At 39.3% G+C, this 14704-nt stretch overlaps 2 protein-coding genes across 2 annotated transcripts in view; both read left to right on the plus strand.

Annotated features, from left to right (window-relative positions):
* Positions 1 to 276: 276 nt before the first annotated feature.
* LOC137278929 (M protein, serotype 24-like) lies at positions 277 to 1546 on the plus strand. Its single transcript, XM_067811429.1, has 3 exons — positions 277 to 403; positions 603 to 648; positions 934 to 1546. Exons 1-3 carry the CDS (start codon positions 277 to 279, stop codon positions 1544 to 1546), a joined length of 786 nt encoding a protein of 261 aa, XP_067667530.1.
* A 5283-nt stretch (positions 1547 to 6829) lies between these two features.
* Positions 6830 to 14704, plus strand: part of LOC137278930 (uncharacterized) — a 32977-nt gene continuing 25102 nt past the window's right edge. The window contains exons 1-2 of the mRNA XM_067811430.1: positions 6830 to 6965; positions 11484 to 11660. Of these exons, the coding sequence (XP_067667531.1) occupies positions 6925 to 6965; positions 11484 to 11660 (218 nt within the window). The 5' untranslated portion in view covers positions 6830 to 6924. The remainder of the gene's footprint in view (positions 6966 to 11483; positions 11661 to 14704) is intronic.

Below are 14704 nucleotides of genomic sequence, written 5' to 3' on the forward strand. Positions count from 1 at the left end.
GAGGACTGCTGATTTGTAGTACGTGTGATCTTCATCTGCTTCAAACAAGGTAAGCAAGGCTGTTGAAAACACTTTATGTGATTTTTATCCCGTATTATCTGAATAAAACCAGCCCGTTAAAAACATTTTGATCTCGTCCTTCGACGCCTGAAGCATTTCCGAAAGTGCTACAAAATGAATTTCATATATAAAGTGGAAATATCAATCACGAATCTGCAGGGAAGTTCTTCACATTTCGAAATTAAAAAATAATACGCATTTTTGTCTATCACACAGATGACTTTGCGCAAGGAGGGTTGTTTGAAGCAACGAAAACCTCTCTCTCCCATTCTTGAGGCGGAAGACGAGGCGTCATCTACCTTGCCTAGCCCAAGATCAAAGGAACTACACAACCATTTACTGGGTAGGTCATCTGTCTGCTATAACGTTTCGGGTATGTATTAGGAGCGACAAGACAAATGTAAAAATTGGGTTGCTTTTTGTAAGTCACATAGAATTTGATAACTATTGTTCCAAGTGGCTGAAGACAATTGCTGTGTTGAGGCCAGTGATCACTTGCACATGTAGGACATGTTTAAGGCAGTTCGTGTTTCTGTTTTCAGCCCAGTACATGGACTTAAAATCTCAAGTTGGAGATATGGAAGAGAGGTAAGCAGAAGCTGAGTGACTAGAAGACTCTTCCATTGTCTGATGGGAAAAAATAATAAACCAAGAATAAAAATATACTTTTAGTACTCAAGTGGGTCTCAGATAATAAATATGTAAGCTGACCGCAAACTTTGACAATAGATAATGGACAATATATATTACAAGCGAAAGTATATACCTGTATATTCAATCATTTGAAAGGCATTTTGCAAAGGAGAATAGTTGTGATTACTCTTTTATGATCACAATAGACATGTACTGACACAATCTATGTCTTCTCCGCAGCCTTCTGGACCATCTTCTCCAAGAAAACGAGAACCTGCGCCAGGTGAATGAGAAACAGAGCCGAGAACTCCGACGTGAACAGGAACTGAGACGTAAAGCCGAGAAAGAGAGGACCGAGTTCCGAGTAGAATATCTCAATTTCAAGCTCAGTTTGACCATGGAGCATGCCGAACTGCAGGAACTAAAACAGACGCTGGAGGAGCTCACCAGCAGCTGGGAGAAGGAGAAACAGGCGGATGCAGAGCAGAAGAAGAAGCTGGAGCAAGAGCTCAACCAACTGAAATCTATCCGGCGTCAGGCTTTATCTCTGACCTACCAAACTCCAGTCAAGGCTCAGGCCAGTCTCCCAGTCGTGGCTCCTCCAGCTCACCCAAAGAAGGCGCAAAGACCCTATACGGGGAAAACCAAAAGCAGAGTACCGGACAAGATCCAGCCTGCACAGAACAACAGGAACACACCCTCTGCGTGTGGGGACAGTATGAAGAAGACCATGAATGTGAGCCATAATAAGGTCATTCCTGGGAAAGAACTCAGAACAAAGGACATTAAGAATAGTGACAATCTCCCCAAACAGTCACTCAGATACTCAAGAAGAGTTCGCCAGATGCGCTAAGACACTTAAAGCATATTATGTGGCTACTGAAAACTGTTTTCATTGATTGAGTTCATACAAATTCCAGGGGTTTTTTGATGACCCGAACTTTCTTTATGAGATTGACACTAAACATTTATGAATCGGGATTTTGGTGTGATTAAACTGTGTTCCTTGTTTAAATATTGTTGTTTGTTTTGTGGGAACTGTCGTTAAATAGTTTATGCAAAGATTGTGCATGGACGGACCTGCCATAATGTCACTGAAGAGGCGAGTAAACCTCTCATGTAATAGCACTGCTGAAGTGAGCCTACTGATAAGATAGCGGTACTGCTGAAGTGAGCCTACTGATAAGATAGGGGTACTGCTGAAGTGAACCTACTGATAAGATAGCGGTACTGTTGAAGTGAGCCTACTGATAAGATAGCGGTACTGCTGAAGTGAGCCTACTGATAAGATAGCGGTACTGCTGAAGTGATCCCACTGATAAGATAGCGGTACTGTTGAAATGAGCCTACTGATAAGATAGCGGTACTGCTGAAGTGAGCCTACTGATAAGATAGCGGTACTGCTGAAGTGAGCCTACTGATAAGATAGCAGTACTGCTGAAGTGTGACTACCGGTCAGATAGCGGTACTGCTGAAGTGAGCCTACTGATCAGATAGCGGTACTGCTGAAGTGAGCCTACTGATAAGAGAGCAGTACTGTTGAAGTGAGCCTACTGATAAGATAGCGGTACTGCTGAAGTGAGCCTACTGATAAGATAGCGGTACTGTTGAAGTGAGCTTACTGATCAGATAGCGGTACTGCTGAAGTGAGCCTACTGATCAGATAGCAGTACTGCTGAAGTGTGACTACTGGTCAGATAGCGGTACTGCTGAAGTGTGCCTACTGATAAGATAGCGGTACTGCTGAAGTGAGCCTACTGATAAGATAGCGGTACTGCTGAAGTGAGCCTACTGATAAGATAGTGGTACTGCTGAAGTGAGCCTACTGATAAGATAGCGGTACTGTTGAAGTGAGCCTACTGATAAGATAGCGGTACTGCTGAAGTGAGCCTACTGATAAGATAGCAGTACTGCTGAAGTGTGACTACTGGTCAGATAGCGGTACTGCTGAAGTGTGCCTACTGATAAGATAACGGTACTGCTGAAGTGAGCCTACTGATAAGATAGCAGTACTGCTGAAGTGTGACTACTGGTCAGATAGCGGTACTGCTGAAGTGTGCCTACTGATAAGATAACGGTACTGCTGAAGTGAGCCTACTGATAAGATAGCGGTACTGCTGAAGTGAGCCTACTGATAAGATAGCGGTACTGCTGAAGTGTGTCTACTGATCAGATAGCGGTACTGCTGAAGTGTGTCTACTGATCAAATAGCGGTACTGCTGAAGTGAGCCTACTGATAAGAGAGCAGTACTGTTGAAGTGTGACTACTGGTCAGATAGCGGTACTGCTGAAGTGAGCCTACTGATAAGATAACGGTACTTTGAAGTGAGCCTACTGATAAGATAGCGGTACTGCTGAAGTGAGCCTACTGATAAGATAGCGGTACTGCTGAAGTGTGTCTACTGATCAGATAGCGGCACTGCTGAAGTGTGTCTACTGATAAGATAGCGGTACTGTTGAGTGAGTGAGTGAGTGAGTGAGTTTGGTTTTACGCCGCTTTTAGCAATATTCCAGCAATATCACGGCGGGGGACACCAGAAAAATGGGCCTCACACATTGTACCCATGTGGGGAATCGGTACTGTTGAAGTGTGACTACTGGTCAGATAGCGGTACTGCTGAAGTGAGCCTACTGATACGATAGAGGTACTGCTGAAGTGTGTCTACTGATCAGATAGCGGCACTGCTGAAGTGTGTCTACTGATACGATAGAGGTACTGCTGAAGTGTGTCTACTGATCAAATAGCGGCACTGCTGAAGTGTGTCTACTGATACGATAGCGGTACTGCTGAAGTGTGTCTACTGATAAGATAGCGGTACTGTTGAAGTGTGTCTACTGATAAGATAGCGGTACTGTTGAAGTGAGCCTACTGATAAGATAGCGGTACTGCTGAAGTGTGTCTACTGACAAGATAGCGGTACTGCTGAAGTGTGCCTACTGATCAGATAGCGGTGCTGCTGAAGTGTGTCTACTGATCAGATAGCGGTACTGCTGAAGTGTGCCTACTGATCAGATAGCGGTACTGCTGAAGTGAGCCTACTGATCAGATAGCGGTACTGCTGAAGTGAGCCTACTGATAAGATAGCGGTACTGCTGAAGTGAGCCTACTGATCAGATAGCGGTACTGCTGAAGTGTGTCTACTGATCAGATAGCGGTACTGCTGAAGTGAGCCTACTGATCAGATAGCGGTACTGCTGAAGTGAGCCTACTGATCAGATAGCGGTACTGCTGAAGTGAGCCTACTGATCAGATAGCGGTACTGCTGAAGTGAGCCTACTGATCAGATAGCGGTACTGCTGAAGTGTGTCTACTGATCAGAAAACGGTACTGCTGAAGTCAGCCCACGATAAGATAGCGACACTGCTGAAATGTGTCTACCGATAAGATAACGGTACTGCTGAAGTGAGTCTCCTGTTATTGTAATGGTACTGCTGAAGTGAGTCTCCTGTTACTGTAATGACACTACTTTTGAGACAATGTTTTTACTCATTTCTGAATCTCGAGTAGTTACCCGTGATCTTTGATCATTTAATGCAGAGGGTAATACGAATCAATGTCTCCGACTTGAACAAACAAAATAACATCTGTGACGGTTATAGTCTGACCTGAAGACAAATATCCCGAATGTTCAGGCATTTTCGATGCGAGGGTGATAGCATGACTGAGATCGATTCAGTTCTGTGTTTCAGAGCCTTGATATGTAACCATGTGATGTGTTAATGTCTTGTCCACTGACATGCAATATTAAAATACATATTTGACCTATCTGTACCCATTTTACTACAGTATTGTTTGAAGAAACAAAAACCATAAAAGTAAATATATATGACTGTACAACTATTGTAGTATACAGCAAATAAGTGTACGTGTTATTTGGAAACAGTCAAGGTCCGTTCATATTCTCCATAGAGTAACAGGCCTTTAGTTTAGTTTCAACAGCAACGACACTGCATAAAACACGTACCCCTTCCTCGCCGTCACGCATGTCAGATGGTATAAACATATTCACTTGTGTTTAGTGTCAGTGCATGATCAACATACTCTCTCTTTCTTTCTCTCTCTCCCTCTCTCTCTCACACACACACAAACACATGCATGCACACACACAAACACACTCACACATAGACGTCGCGCCATTTAATCTATGTTGATTAATGTAAGAATTGCAGAGACACTTGAAGTTCCGTTGAACGGCGACAGATCTTCTGCAGATACAGGGGCTTTGACAGGAAGAATTATCTTCACTGTCTATATATTTATTATATAACCTGCACAGTTTGTATACATGCTAGTATATGCATACATATGTATATAATACACTCCAAACACAGTTGCGTCGGGATTAGAATATCCAGACGCTCTATACATGTACTAGTATATATTTCACAATATTCGACTACTGCAAGGGCTCTTTTTCAAAGTCTTTTTCAAAGTCTTTTTCACACGTCTTGTTATAGGTGTGTATGTGTTTTTGGTTTGTTTAGTTGCCTCACTCAGCAATATTCCAGCTCGGAGGCGGCGGCCTGTAAATTATCGTGTCAGGGAGAGACAATCGAGTGATTCACAGCATGAACATCGATCTATGATGACTCTGTCGTCCAAGTTAACGAACCTTACCACATAATCCTTTAGTCGCCTTTAACGACAAGCATGGGTTGGTGAAGATCAATTCATGTATGTGTGGAAAAAGAATCACTTGAAAACATCACACAAAACGATTTCTTCTAGGATTAGACAGATTAGTACGAAAATGTACATTAACGTCTGTGTTCTTTCAGGGGTGGTTGGGTAGGTTACATTAGTGGTAAAAGCGTTCGCTCGTCACGCCGAAGACCCGGGTTCGATTCCCCGTGTGAAGCCCATTTCTGGTGCCCTACGTCGTGATATTATGAAGCAGAAATTAAACTTGATTGGTTGGTATGTTGTTTTACGCCGTACTCAGCAATATTCCATCTATCTGTAAGTAATCGAGTCTTGAACAGGCAGGCATGGGTTACTAAACTTCTCGGATCCATGTGTACTATATGTGTGATGCCGACTTCTGGCGTAAACCATATTCACTCAATGACTCTCGGGTCAATCATGTACGTACACATGGACAAATTTTGCGGCCATTTAAGAAAAACTATATATTAAGGGACTGTATTAACTGCCTGGGTGTAAATGATTTGGTTGGTGGCCAAGAGAAATAATTGGTTGCGTCAGAATCTATATGAACAGAGTAATGAAAATCGCACAATAGACTATATGAGAGTTTTCAAAACTTAAATTTTAAATACCGATACGATGCACAAAGATATATACATGAGCCTGTTAAGTCCGAGGCGAAACTATATTTCATCGAAGATGCTATTTAGAAATAGACTTCAGCAACCGGTGCTTGTATATGAGGTTCCATTCGGTACTCTGACTTGCTGCCTTGGATTGTGCAGGTAAACATATCTTAGTTGCTTAGATCGACACTTAGGTGCAATAATACACGTAAACAACTTCGAGCAAAAAGTATTTATCAACAAGCTGCACATTTTAAAACTTTTAACCACCAGAAGTAAACGTTTTAACATGCTATGTGTTGGTAACTAAGAAACTGACAAACAATGTTCTGTACAGTACTTGACAATGCAACCACATCGCGTCACAAAGAATGCAATCGCGATGGTACGTGTTCACTCAGATCATGAAACAATTTCTGAAACAATGATATAAAAATTGTTTTATGAAAGGTACATGTCCAATCGAGCAAGTGAATGTCTCAGATTACATTCTTTATAGCTATGTGCCACCTCCCTAACTATGCCCAACGTGACGTATCGGCGAATCGGCATTAGTTCAGTAATCAACCACCAGGTGACACTGCACGGTGGATCTACCCCATTCTTTGTGAGGGTTGAATATATTTTACTTATCAACACTTTCATTTCCGTTTCGACAGGATTAGTCAACCATATTTTCCGTTTGACACTTTTGTATATGTTCATACAGATATCCTTTGCGCACTCGATTCACTGCGCACGCTAATCCCCCCTATATGTGGTTTATGGATTGTGACGTAACCTGATACCCCTACATTGGACTGCGCTGTTGCCATCCGCCATTTTTGATAAACATATTGTGTTGTCTGCCTGGCGACCTGTGTTTCATCGTAACCACCTGCTCCACAAGAAACAGTGATATCTAATCGCAACCTTGAAACAAACTTCATCCAGATATCACGTCTCAAATTTCCAATAATGACTAAGAGGAGATGCATATGTGAGATCTGCACGTGCGGGTAAGTAGTTTATTATGACTTTAGTGTAAAATATCACTGGTCCCGTTGATAGGAGGTGTGAAGAGCAACTACGCGAAGAAAACTTCTATGGCTAAACCACACACGATTTCGTCGTTAATATATTCTTTCAGTATATAACGGGTATCAACTACACAGTCCAAAACAGTTGTATAGCTTTTGTTAAGATGTTGTTCCTGTATAGTCAATTTTAAATAGTTCAAAAGACCACGAACTGTCGCTCGCCGTGGAAAGATTGTCGTTTTTACTATTTACCTGTCACACCCTTTTTCTTTTTCTAAGAAAATGCTATCTTTTTTCGCTAGTCTTATTTGGAACATGGTTCTATTCCCTAAATATGGCATAGCTAAACTAGACAAGTGTCAGAGAAAGTATCTACACGAGGTGACAGAAAATAATTCTGGTTTTGTGTTGCTGAATTTGAATTTAATTTCGAAGGTGCTCTATGTACTCAAATTGAAACCCTCGTCTATAATGTAGATGTTATCTAGATCTAGAAGAACCATTCTTCTAGAACTTGATAGTGTTATTTTTTCTTTCGTATTGATTGATTTATGGTTACCAGGTAGTGATTCAAGTTTGGAGTGATGTAATATATTATATTTGCTGTTGTCTTTGGTTGTACACAAGATTTTATCCAAGACAGCATGCAAGTGTCACAACACTGGTGTTTGAAAGAACTATTCAAACGCCTCTTCTAGATGTCAGTAAATATTAACAAATTGAACACATTCCAATTCGTGTTATAATGGTGGAAACTTTGGAGATCTTAGTTCAAACTAAAGTTCTTTCAAATTGTTAAATTATGATTAAAATTTAGCATACACCATGGATAAACAAAAACACTTTGTGAAGAGCATGGAGAAGAAATTCTCAAAATGTGTGACATTTCTGCTCTTAAACATGACTAGTCAATTTTTGTGTGCTGTATCAAACCAGTAATCAGTGTTTGAGATTTTATCCAATTGCAATGTTTTGAGCATCGTATTACCAGATAAAACTGAAATACACAGTAATTTTTAGATATGTTTGTCTGTATTAAATGTCAAGACATTTTGTGTGACATCAGTGTTTGAGATTTTATCCAATTCTGTGTCTATATAGGTTTCCTCCGGACTCAGTACTGAGTATTATACTTGGGGTAGTATTACAGCATATCTTGAATTGTGATGTCAGTAAAATTGGTTCATTTGTGTTTGTACATGCACCTATGACATCACATTAGCCATAAAATTAGCTTTTGTAATCAAAAGAGGAGTACTCATTCCTAAAAGTCACAATGTATGTAAATAATGATATTATCCTTTTAATTTTGATGTTTCTTCTAATAGTTGAAAACCCATAAACACAGGCGATATTATATGTAACAACAGTATCTCAATTTTTTCAAACATTTTTTTCAAATGTATCTAAAGCTGATTTTGGATTGTGGATATTCATATGACAATTTCAGACCCATAAAGACCTGGCTTAGAATTGGTCTCTAACAACCTATTTGTCATAAGAGTCAATTATTGTGGTTTGGAGGTCTGGCTCACATCACAATCTAATCACACTAATACAAGGGATTGGGAAGGGCAATGAGCAATTTTGCGCATTAGAATAAAAAATGGTGCATTGAAATTTTGAGGTTTACTATTGATACAAGGGCAGTGGCCCATTCTAAATTCAGAAAATGGCAGATAATACTGCAAATTGGCCATTGTGAAAGTTCTCTATCCTAACCCCTGTAATGCTGTAATACTAATCATGCTAATCATGCAGACTGATGCTAAAGAGATGCTAATCACTGGCTGATTTGGAGGAGATTTGATTATTTACAGACTGCCACCATATAGTTGGAATATTGTGCTGTGATAAACAACAAACAAACATGATAAATCCATAATGTGAATAAAAACTAAACCTCCATACATTATGATCAGTATTGTACTCTACTGTCTTCCAACTAGGCAGCGAAAGGGTCTTCTATCTCATAAATCTCCACTTCAGTTGTCAACAGAATGTGATTGTCTTTCTCATACCCAATACTAATTTTCTGATGTTCTTTCATTTTAATACTCAATCGTAGTTGGAAATTGAAGAACATTTACAAAAACCTTAGAGTTGTTTTTTTTCTGTAGCATATAAATCAAGCTAGAACTTACAAAAAAAGTAGAGATATAAATCACATTTCCATTTGGTGGGAGCAAGAAATGTATTCTGATTGAACAATGGCATCTAATTTATGTTTCAGTCAAAAATGTGAATACAAATCTTTGGCTCATACATAACACTCTAGTTCTCTGATTCAGTAAGTTAACCATGTACTTACTACGTGAGAAGCTGCAGTACATGACAACCTGTCTAACCCAGGAGAACAACATGAGGTGAAACTTGAGTATGTCCAGATCTGAAATCAATAAAGAAATAAAGCTGATAGTAGCACCCTGCCATCTCCCAGATAAGGTCTCGGGTATGTTTCCAAGAAGTCAGCTTTGAGGACCTGCTCTCAGCTTTATTGTCAGTTACACTGCTGGGTTTGGTTGTAGTGTCACAAGTAACAGTTAATCCCCTTTCTGGATAAGAAATGTCAAGCAACATTTCCAACACCACAGGGATCTAATGCTAATGTGTAAATCTGATAAAAAAGGCAATTTACAATAAAAAAAATATTTTCTAAATCGTTCCCTTTAATATATTTGATTGGATTGTAATGGTACTGAAATAATAGCTCGTTCATATCTACTTTAGGACATATGATATATATTATATCAATTCATATGGTTGTATTAAATACTTTCCGTTTTAGTTTATATGTGAAAAAACATTGGTTATCATCATTTGTAGATATTTTAAGATCTATTAATATTATTGATGAATTGAACATAGCATTTACAAATGAAATGGGCAGTGGGGTAGCCATGTGGTTGAAGTGTTTGCTTGTCAGGTTGAAGACCCATGTTCAGTTCCCCACTTGGGTACGTGCGTGAACAATATTTTTAGTCTCTTTGTTGTGACATTGCTAAATGTGGCATAAAACAAAGTCACACACTCAAAATTGAATGATAAAGGCTTTTATCATACATACTGGAAATCTTTGAAGAATAAAGTTATCCATTTTGAAATTTATGGGTGAATAAATTTGGAACAGAATCAAGAAACAGTTCAGTTTATATATGGAACAATTAGTGAGAGTTTGTAATTTCCTTTTCATTATTCAACATGTGTTTTTAAAGTTGAAAAGACGATAGCATATGATTGATTGCGTTTCTTTGAACAGCAACCATTCCATTCATCATTGTAAATAGTGCTGTGACAGCAATGAGCACATGTAATGAACACTCCAGCATTGTATCTACACCTTTGCCCCTGTAACCATTTCAGCAGCTATTGATCTTCAGCTGATACATTTATTGACTTTGATTATCCAGGATTATTGATTTTCTGAAGTGATTAGATGTAATCAATGACACTATGATATATAGTACAACAACTACAAAGAAACATTTATCAGATTTAGCCTTCTGGAACAGCATAATACATTTCATGAAAGATTGGCAGACATTTATCACAAGGAGTAGCCGACCTAACCTAATAATATCTGATCATATCCAAGGTTGGTTCACGTATGTAGACGTGTGCTTTGTTTTCATGGTAGATCAGGGATGATAAGGAATGTTTATACATTTCAACAGGGTCAGGTAGTTTTTTAAAACTGTTAACTGGAAATTGATTTAAGGAACATGTATAATGAAAATGTTTTGGTTTTGAAAACTGGCAATGTTTTGAGCATCATATCACCAGATAAAACTGAAATACACAGTAATTTTTAGATATGTTTGTCTGTATTAAATGTCAAGACATTTTGTGTGACAACCAGTCAGTGTCTCATAAACTGAGTGTGTTTGATTTCAAGCTGCTTTTAGTAATATTTCAGCAGGGGACATCAGAAATGGGCTTCACACATTGTACCCATGTGGAGAATCGAACCAGGATGTTCGGCATGAGTGAAGACTTTAACCACAAGGCTACCCTACTCTCTCTTCCTTTAAAATGAACTTTTCTGGATCCCTGATAGGAAAGCAAGCACTGAACAATATACATTTTCCACTTGTTTACTTTCAACAAAGATCTGCATAAATGGGTAGCTGCATGGTTGGTAATGTTGGTTTTGAAACTATCACTCACTCGCTCGCTTAAACATGGAATAGTGTTTTTTGATGCTGATGATTACCAAATATTTTCTGTTTGATTATTGTCACTCTGTGTTATAATTTTTCAGCCATTTTAATATCTCCCTAAATGTGTGGTTGGAATGTCATGTGGTGTGTCATTGATTGTCTTAAGTATTTTAAATGAGCAGATCATTTTCATAACCTGGGAAAAAATTGTCATGTTTCACGATTGGAAATAATGAGAGAAATAAGTTTAATATTCCTGTCAGAAAAAAATGGATTTTAAGTGTTGTGATAAATACAAATGTGAAGTCTGAGTTGTACATTGGATTTTTCCTCACAGGCGCCATCGCTGCCCACATCGGCCGAATGTGACAATTGGGAGGGGAGATAGACCATGCTTGCTGTCTGAGTACAACACAACCTACAGGGCCCACCCTATTGTTCCTCGGGAGTCATGCAAACCCCCAGCGGTAGCCATCAAGGGAGAAGGGCCCCTGGAAGACCGGACTACGCACAGGTATGTGTACTTAACATTGAGATCTGTGTCAATATTAATACTTTATGGTTGACAATAGCGACTCTGATATTCTGATCAGTTAGGTAACAATTGATTTGGGGGAAGGTTTAGGGTTTTCTAAGAATGTACCGCCTGTTATTTTGAATTACTTTTACATAGGCAGTTTAGAAAAAAAATGTGCCCATTTCTTGCAGACAGGTTTCCAAAGATTAAACTTTGTTCTTTATTTTAGGTACATATAAGATTGAGTATTAGTGAAGGATATAATGATTTGATTACCATTAGAAGAATGTATGCCTGTCTCAAACCAAATCCTTCACTGAGGCCACGTACTGAATGAACAAATTGTAAAAAGATCTTCGCAACGTAAATGTTACACAAGAAATTCTGTTGGTGTAATCAGAATTGGCATTAATTTGAACTCTCAGTAGAACCTTAAAAAAGGAAGTGGCAATTGTCTTGGTTTGCTAGTTCAAGTATGATCAACATCATAGTATTGAGTCAGTATAGTTTTTACACAGCTTTTAGAAATTTTCCAGTAATATCACGACAGGGAGAACCAGGAAATGGGCTTCACTCAAAGTACATGTACTCATGTGTGGAATCAAAAAGGATATTTGGCTTGATGGAAGAATGCTTTATCCACATAGCTACCCTACCACCCCGCTGATACCACAAATGAACCTTATGTATTCCCTAATGGCCACTGAGAGACTGACTATGCAGATTGATTGTCTCCCTTTGATGCTATTTATAGGTATGTTCTTGTCACTGTAAATTAATTGAGACCTTGCGGACGTGTAGATCTAAAAAATCTACTAAAGTTCCGTGGAGCGTCGGAGTCTAGTGGTAGTCTCCCGCTCAGGATCTGCTTTGAGCTGAGTGATGATGGTGTATCGTAGATCACTTGTATGGCGATTTGGGAGATTGAAGTGATTGTCTCTCTTGTGTGTGATGTCTGCAAAGTGTTCAGACAGCCTGGTTCTGAACGCCCTTTTGGTTTCACCTACATGTTGTTTGTTGCAGGAGTTGCAAGCGAGTAGATGCACTACACTGTGACTTTGGCAGTCGTTGTGATCACGGGTCGGGTATTTCCGGCCCGTGTGGGTACTGTAAAAGTACTGGGAGGAGTTGATATTTCTGCAAACTTTGCAGGAATGATCATTACATGGGTCGTCAATAAATTTGACTGATTTGCCCGCAACCTGGGGTGGTGGAATTGTTTAAGTAATTGCAGCTCTGACTAAGATGTGTTTCAGAGTTTTATTAAGGCAAAAGACTGTAATGGGTGGTGAAGGGAAGATTTCGCTGCAGCTTATTGAACCACTGAGTAAATGCCATGTTTCTGAGCTCTAGGTTCATGGGATTGTAGTTGCAAACTAGCACTGGTTTTGAGTGTGAGACTGGTGCTTTTGTCCCAGTATGAACAACACACGTCAAATTCTAGGCTTCACCGGTACTCCACTGGTAGCCACCGGCATCCACAGACGTCATGGGTGTAACCACTGGCTGTCACCGGCACTAACACTGGCAGCCATGGACCTACACTGGCCACATCACCGGTTCCACTGGTAACCACCGGAATCACCGATGATACCACTGGCGGCCACCAACACCCTACCGGCAGCAGGCGGCGTGTGTATTGTTCACCAGCCCCACCTCCTGCCCCAGCTCGGACCGTCGGCCACTACCTCCGGCTCTCCTGGGGTATATATACACCCAGTCACCACTAGATTCTGATGAAACTAGCCACCTCCTGTGCTAGCATCACAGCATCTCCTCGCCGATTCCGGTCTCTACCTATTTGCCTGTTGCCAGTATCTAGTAAGGCTTTTCATTAGACTTAAGTAATTACCTCATACATATGTCATGCTTGCAGCTTTAGACAGTATCATCCTTCACTACACATCTCATTGTTTACTTAAGTTCTTATGATCAATAAATATCATACTGTTGTCGTCAATTATTGACTGGCACCAATGTCAATAATAATCATTAATGAACGTAATTACTGTAGCAGACCTTTTTACACATCCGCCTAGCAACAAGGTGGTATTTGTTTACATTTGGGTTTCCGCTGAAATATTGATTGGATAGGGCATTGTTTCTTGGTTAGAGATTGGAAGAATTGTATAGACTTAAGAACTGTTCACTTTCTTCACTATGTTCATGTGTCTAGTACATCCACAGAAAAAAGTGGCTTGATTTTCATGATTGATCCTTGATTCGAAAAATCAGTTGATCTATGATTGATGATCAGTCATAGCTCAGACCTTTACAGACCTTGAGTTGACAAGACCAAAATTAGAACTGATTATCATTTCTGTAGACACAGTTTTAGTGGAAGTGTACTAGTAGCCTAATCACATGGTATAACACAGGATTATTTCTCAGTTTTTCATCTGAATTTTGAAAATCACACACAAAAATAACCTGATCATTTGCCATTTTCTCTAACAAAAAATAATATTAATACATATTTGTACAGGATAGTTCAAATAGCAGGATATCATTATGATGTTCACTTTTGATTTGGAATATATGAAAAAGGTGAAATATTAGTTGTAATTAAGACATATTTATATCATCAGTCTTTTTTAATTGCCCAAGAAGAATCATATCACTTGTTTCTTGAATTAATCATACCATCATTTGACATGCAGCAAATTCTGGAGTACTAAAGCCTAATTTTTGAAATATGGTTTGATGCTGAAAGAATCTAAGGACTGACTATTATCTAACTTTAGAGCAATTACTGTGAACTGCTACAACCCAAAATATCTGCAAGAGAGGATGTGTCATATGCTGAATTTTGTGCCCTGGTTTTGCGGGAAAGAAAAATCACCGTTTGATTACCCAAATTAAGTGAAGTTCACCAGTGGCATGTGTATTCTGAAATTCACGAAATAATCAAGTGGACTGATTTATTTTATCTTTAAGTGATTCATGACTTCACGAAGATGGCACAATTTGATTTTTGTGTCATATTATTTGATAGTGTGAATTTCTTTACATGTACATGTATCTGCTGGTCCAAATATATT

The sequence above is a fragment of the Haliotis asinina genome, chromosome 3 (genome assembly GCF_037392515.1).
Source record: "Haliotis asinina isolate JCU_RB_2024 chromosome 3, JCU_Hal_asi_v2, whole genome shotgun sequence".
NCBI lineage: Eukaryota > Metazoa > Mollusca > Gastropoda > Lepetellida > Haliotidae > Haliotis > Haliotis asinina.

Bases quoted from the DNA above. Each gene is read 5' to 3' on its own strand.
- LOC137278929 (XM_067811429.1), top strand. From the start codon at position 277: ATGACTTTGCGCAAGGAGGGTTGTTTGAAGCAACGAAAACCTCTCTCT. The intron at 404-602 runs GTAGGTCATCTG...TTCTGTTTTCAG, and splicing joins ACTACACAACCATTTACTGG to CCCAGTACATGGACTTAAAA. The intron at 649-933 runs GTAAGCAGAAGC...TCTTCTCCGCAG, and splicing joins GTTGGAGATATGGAAGAGAG to CCTTCTGGACCATCTTCTCC.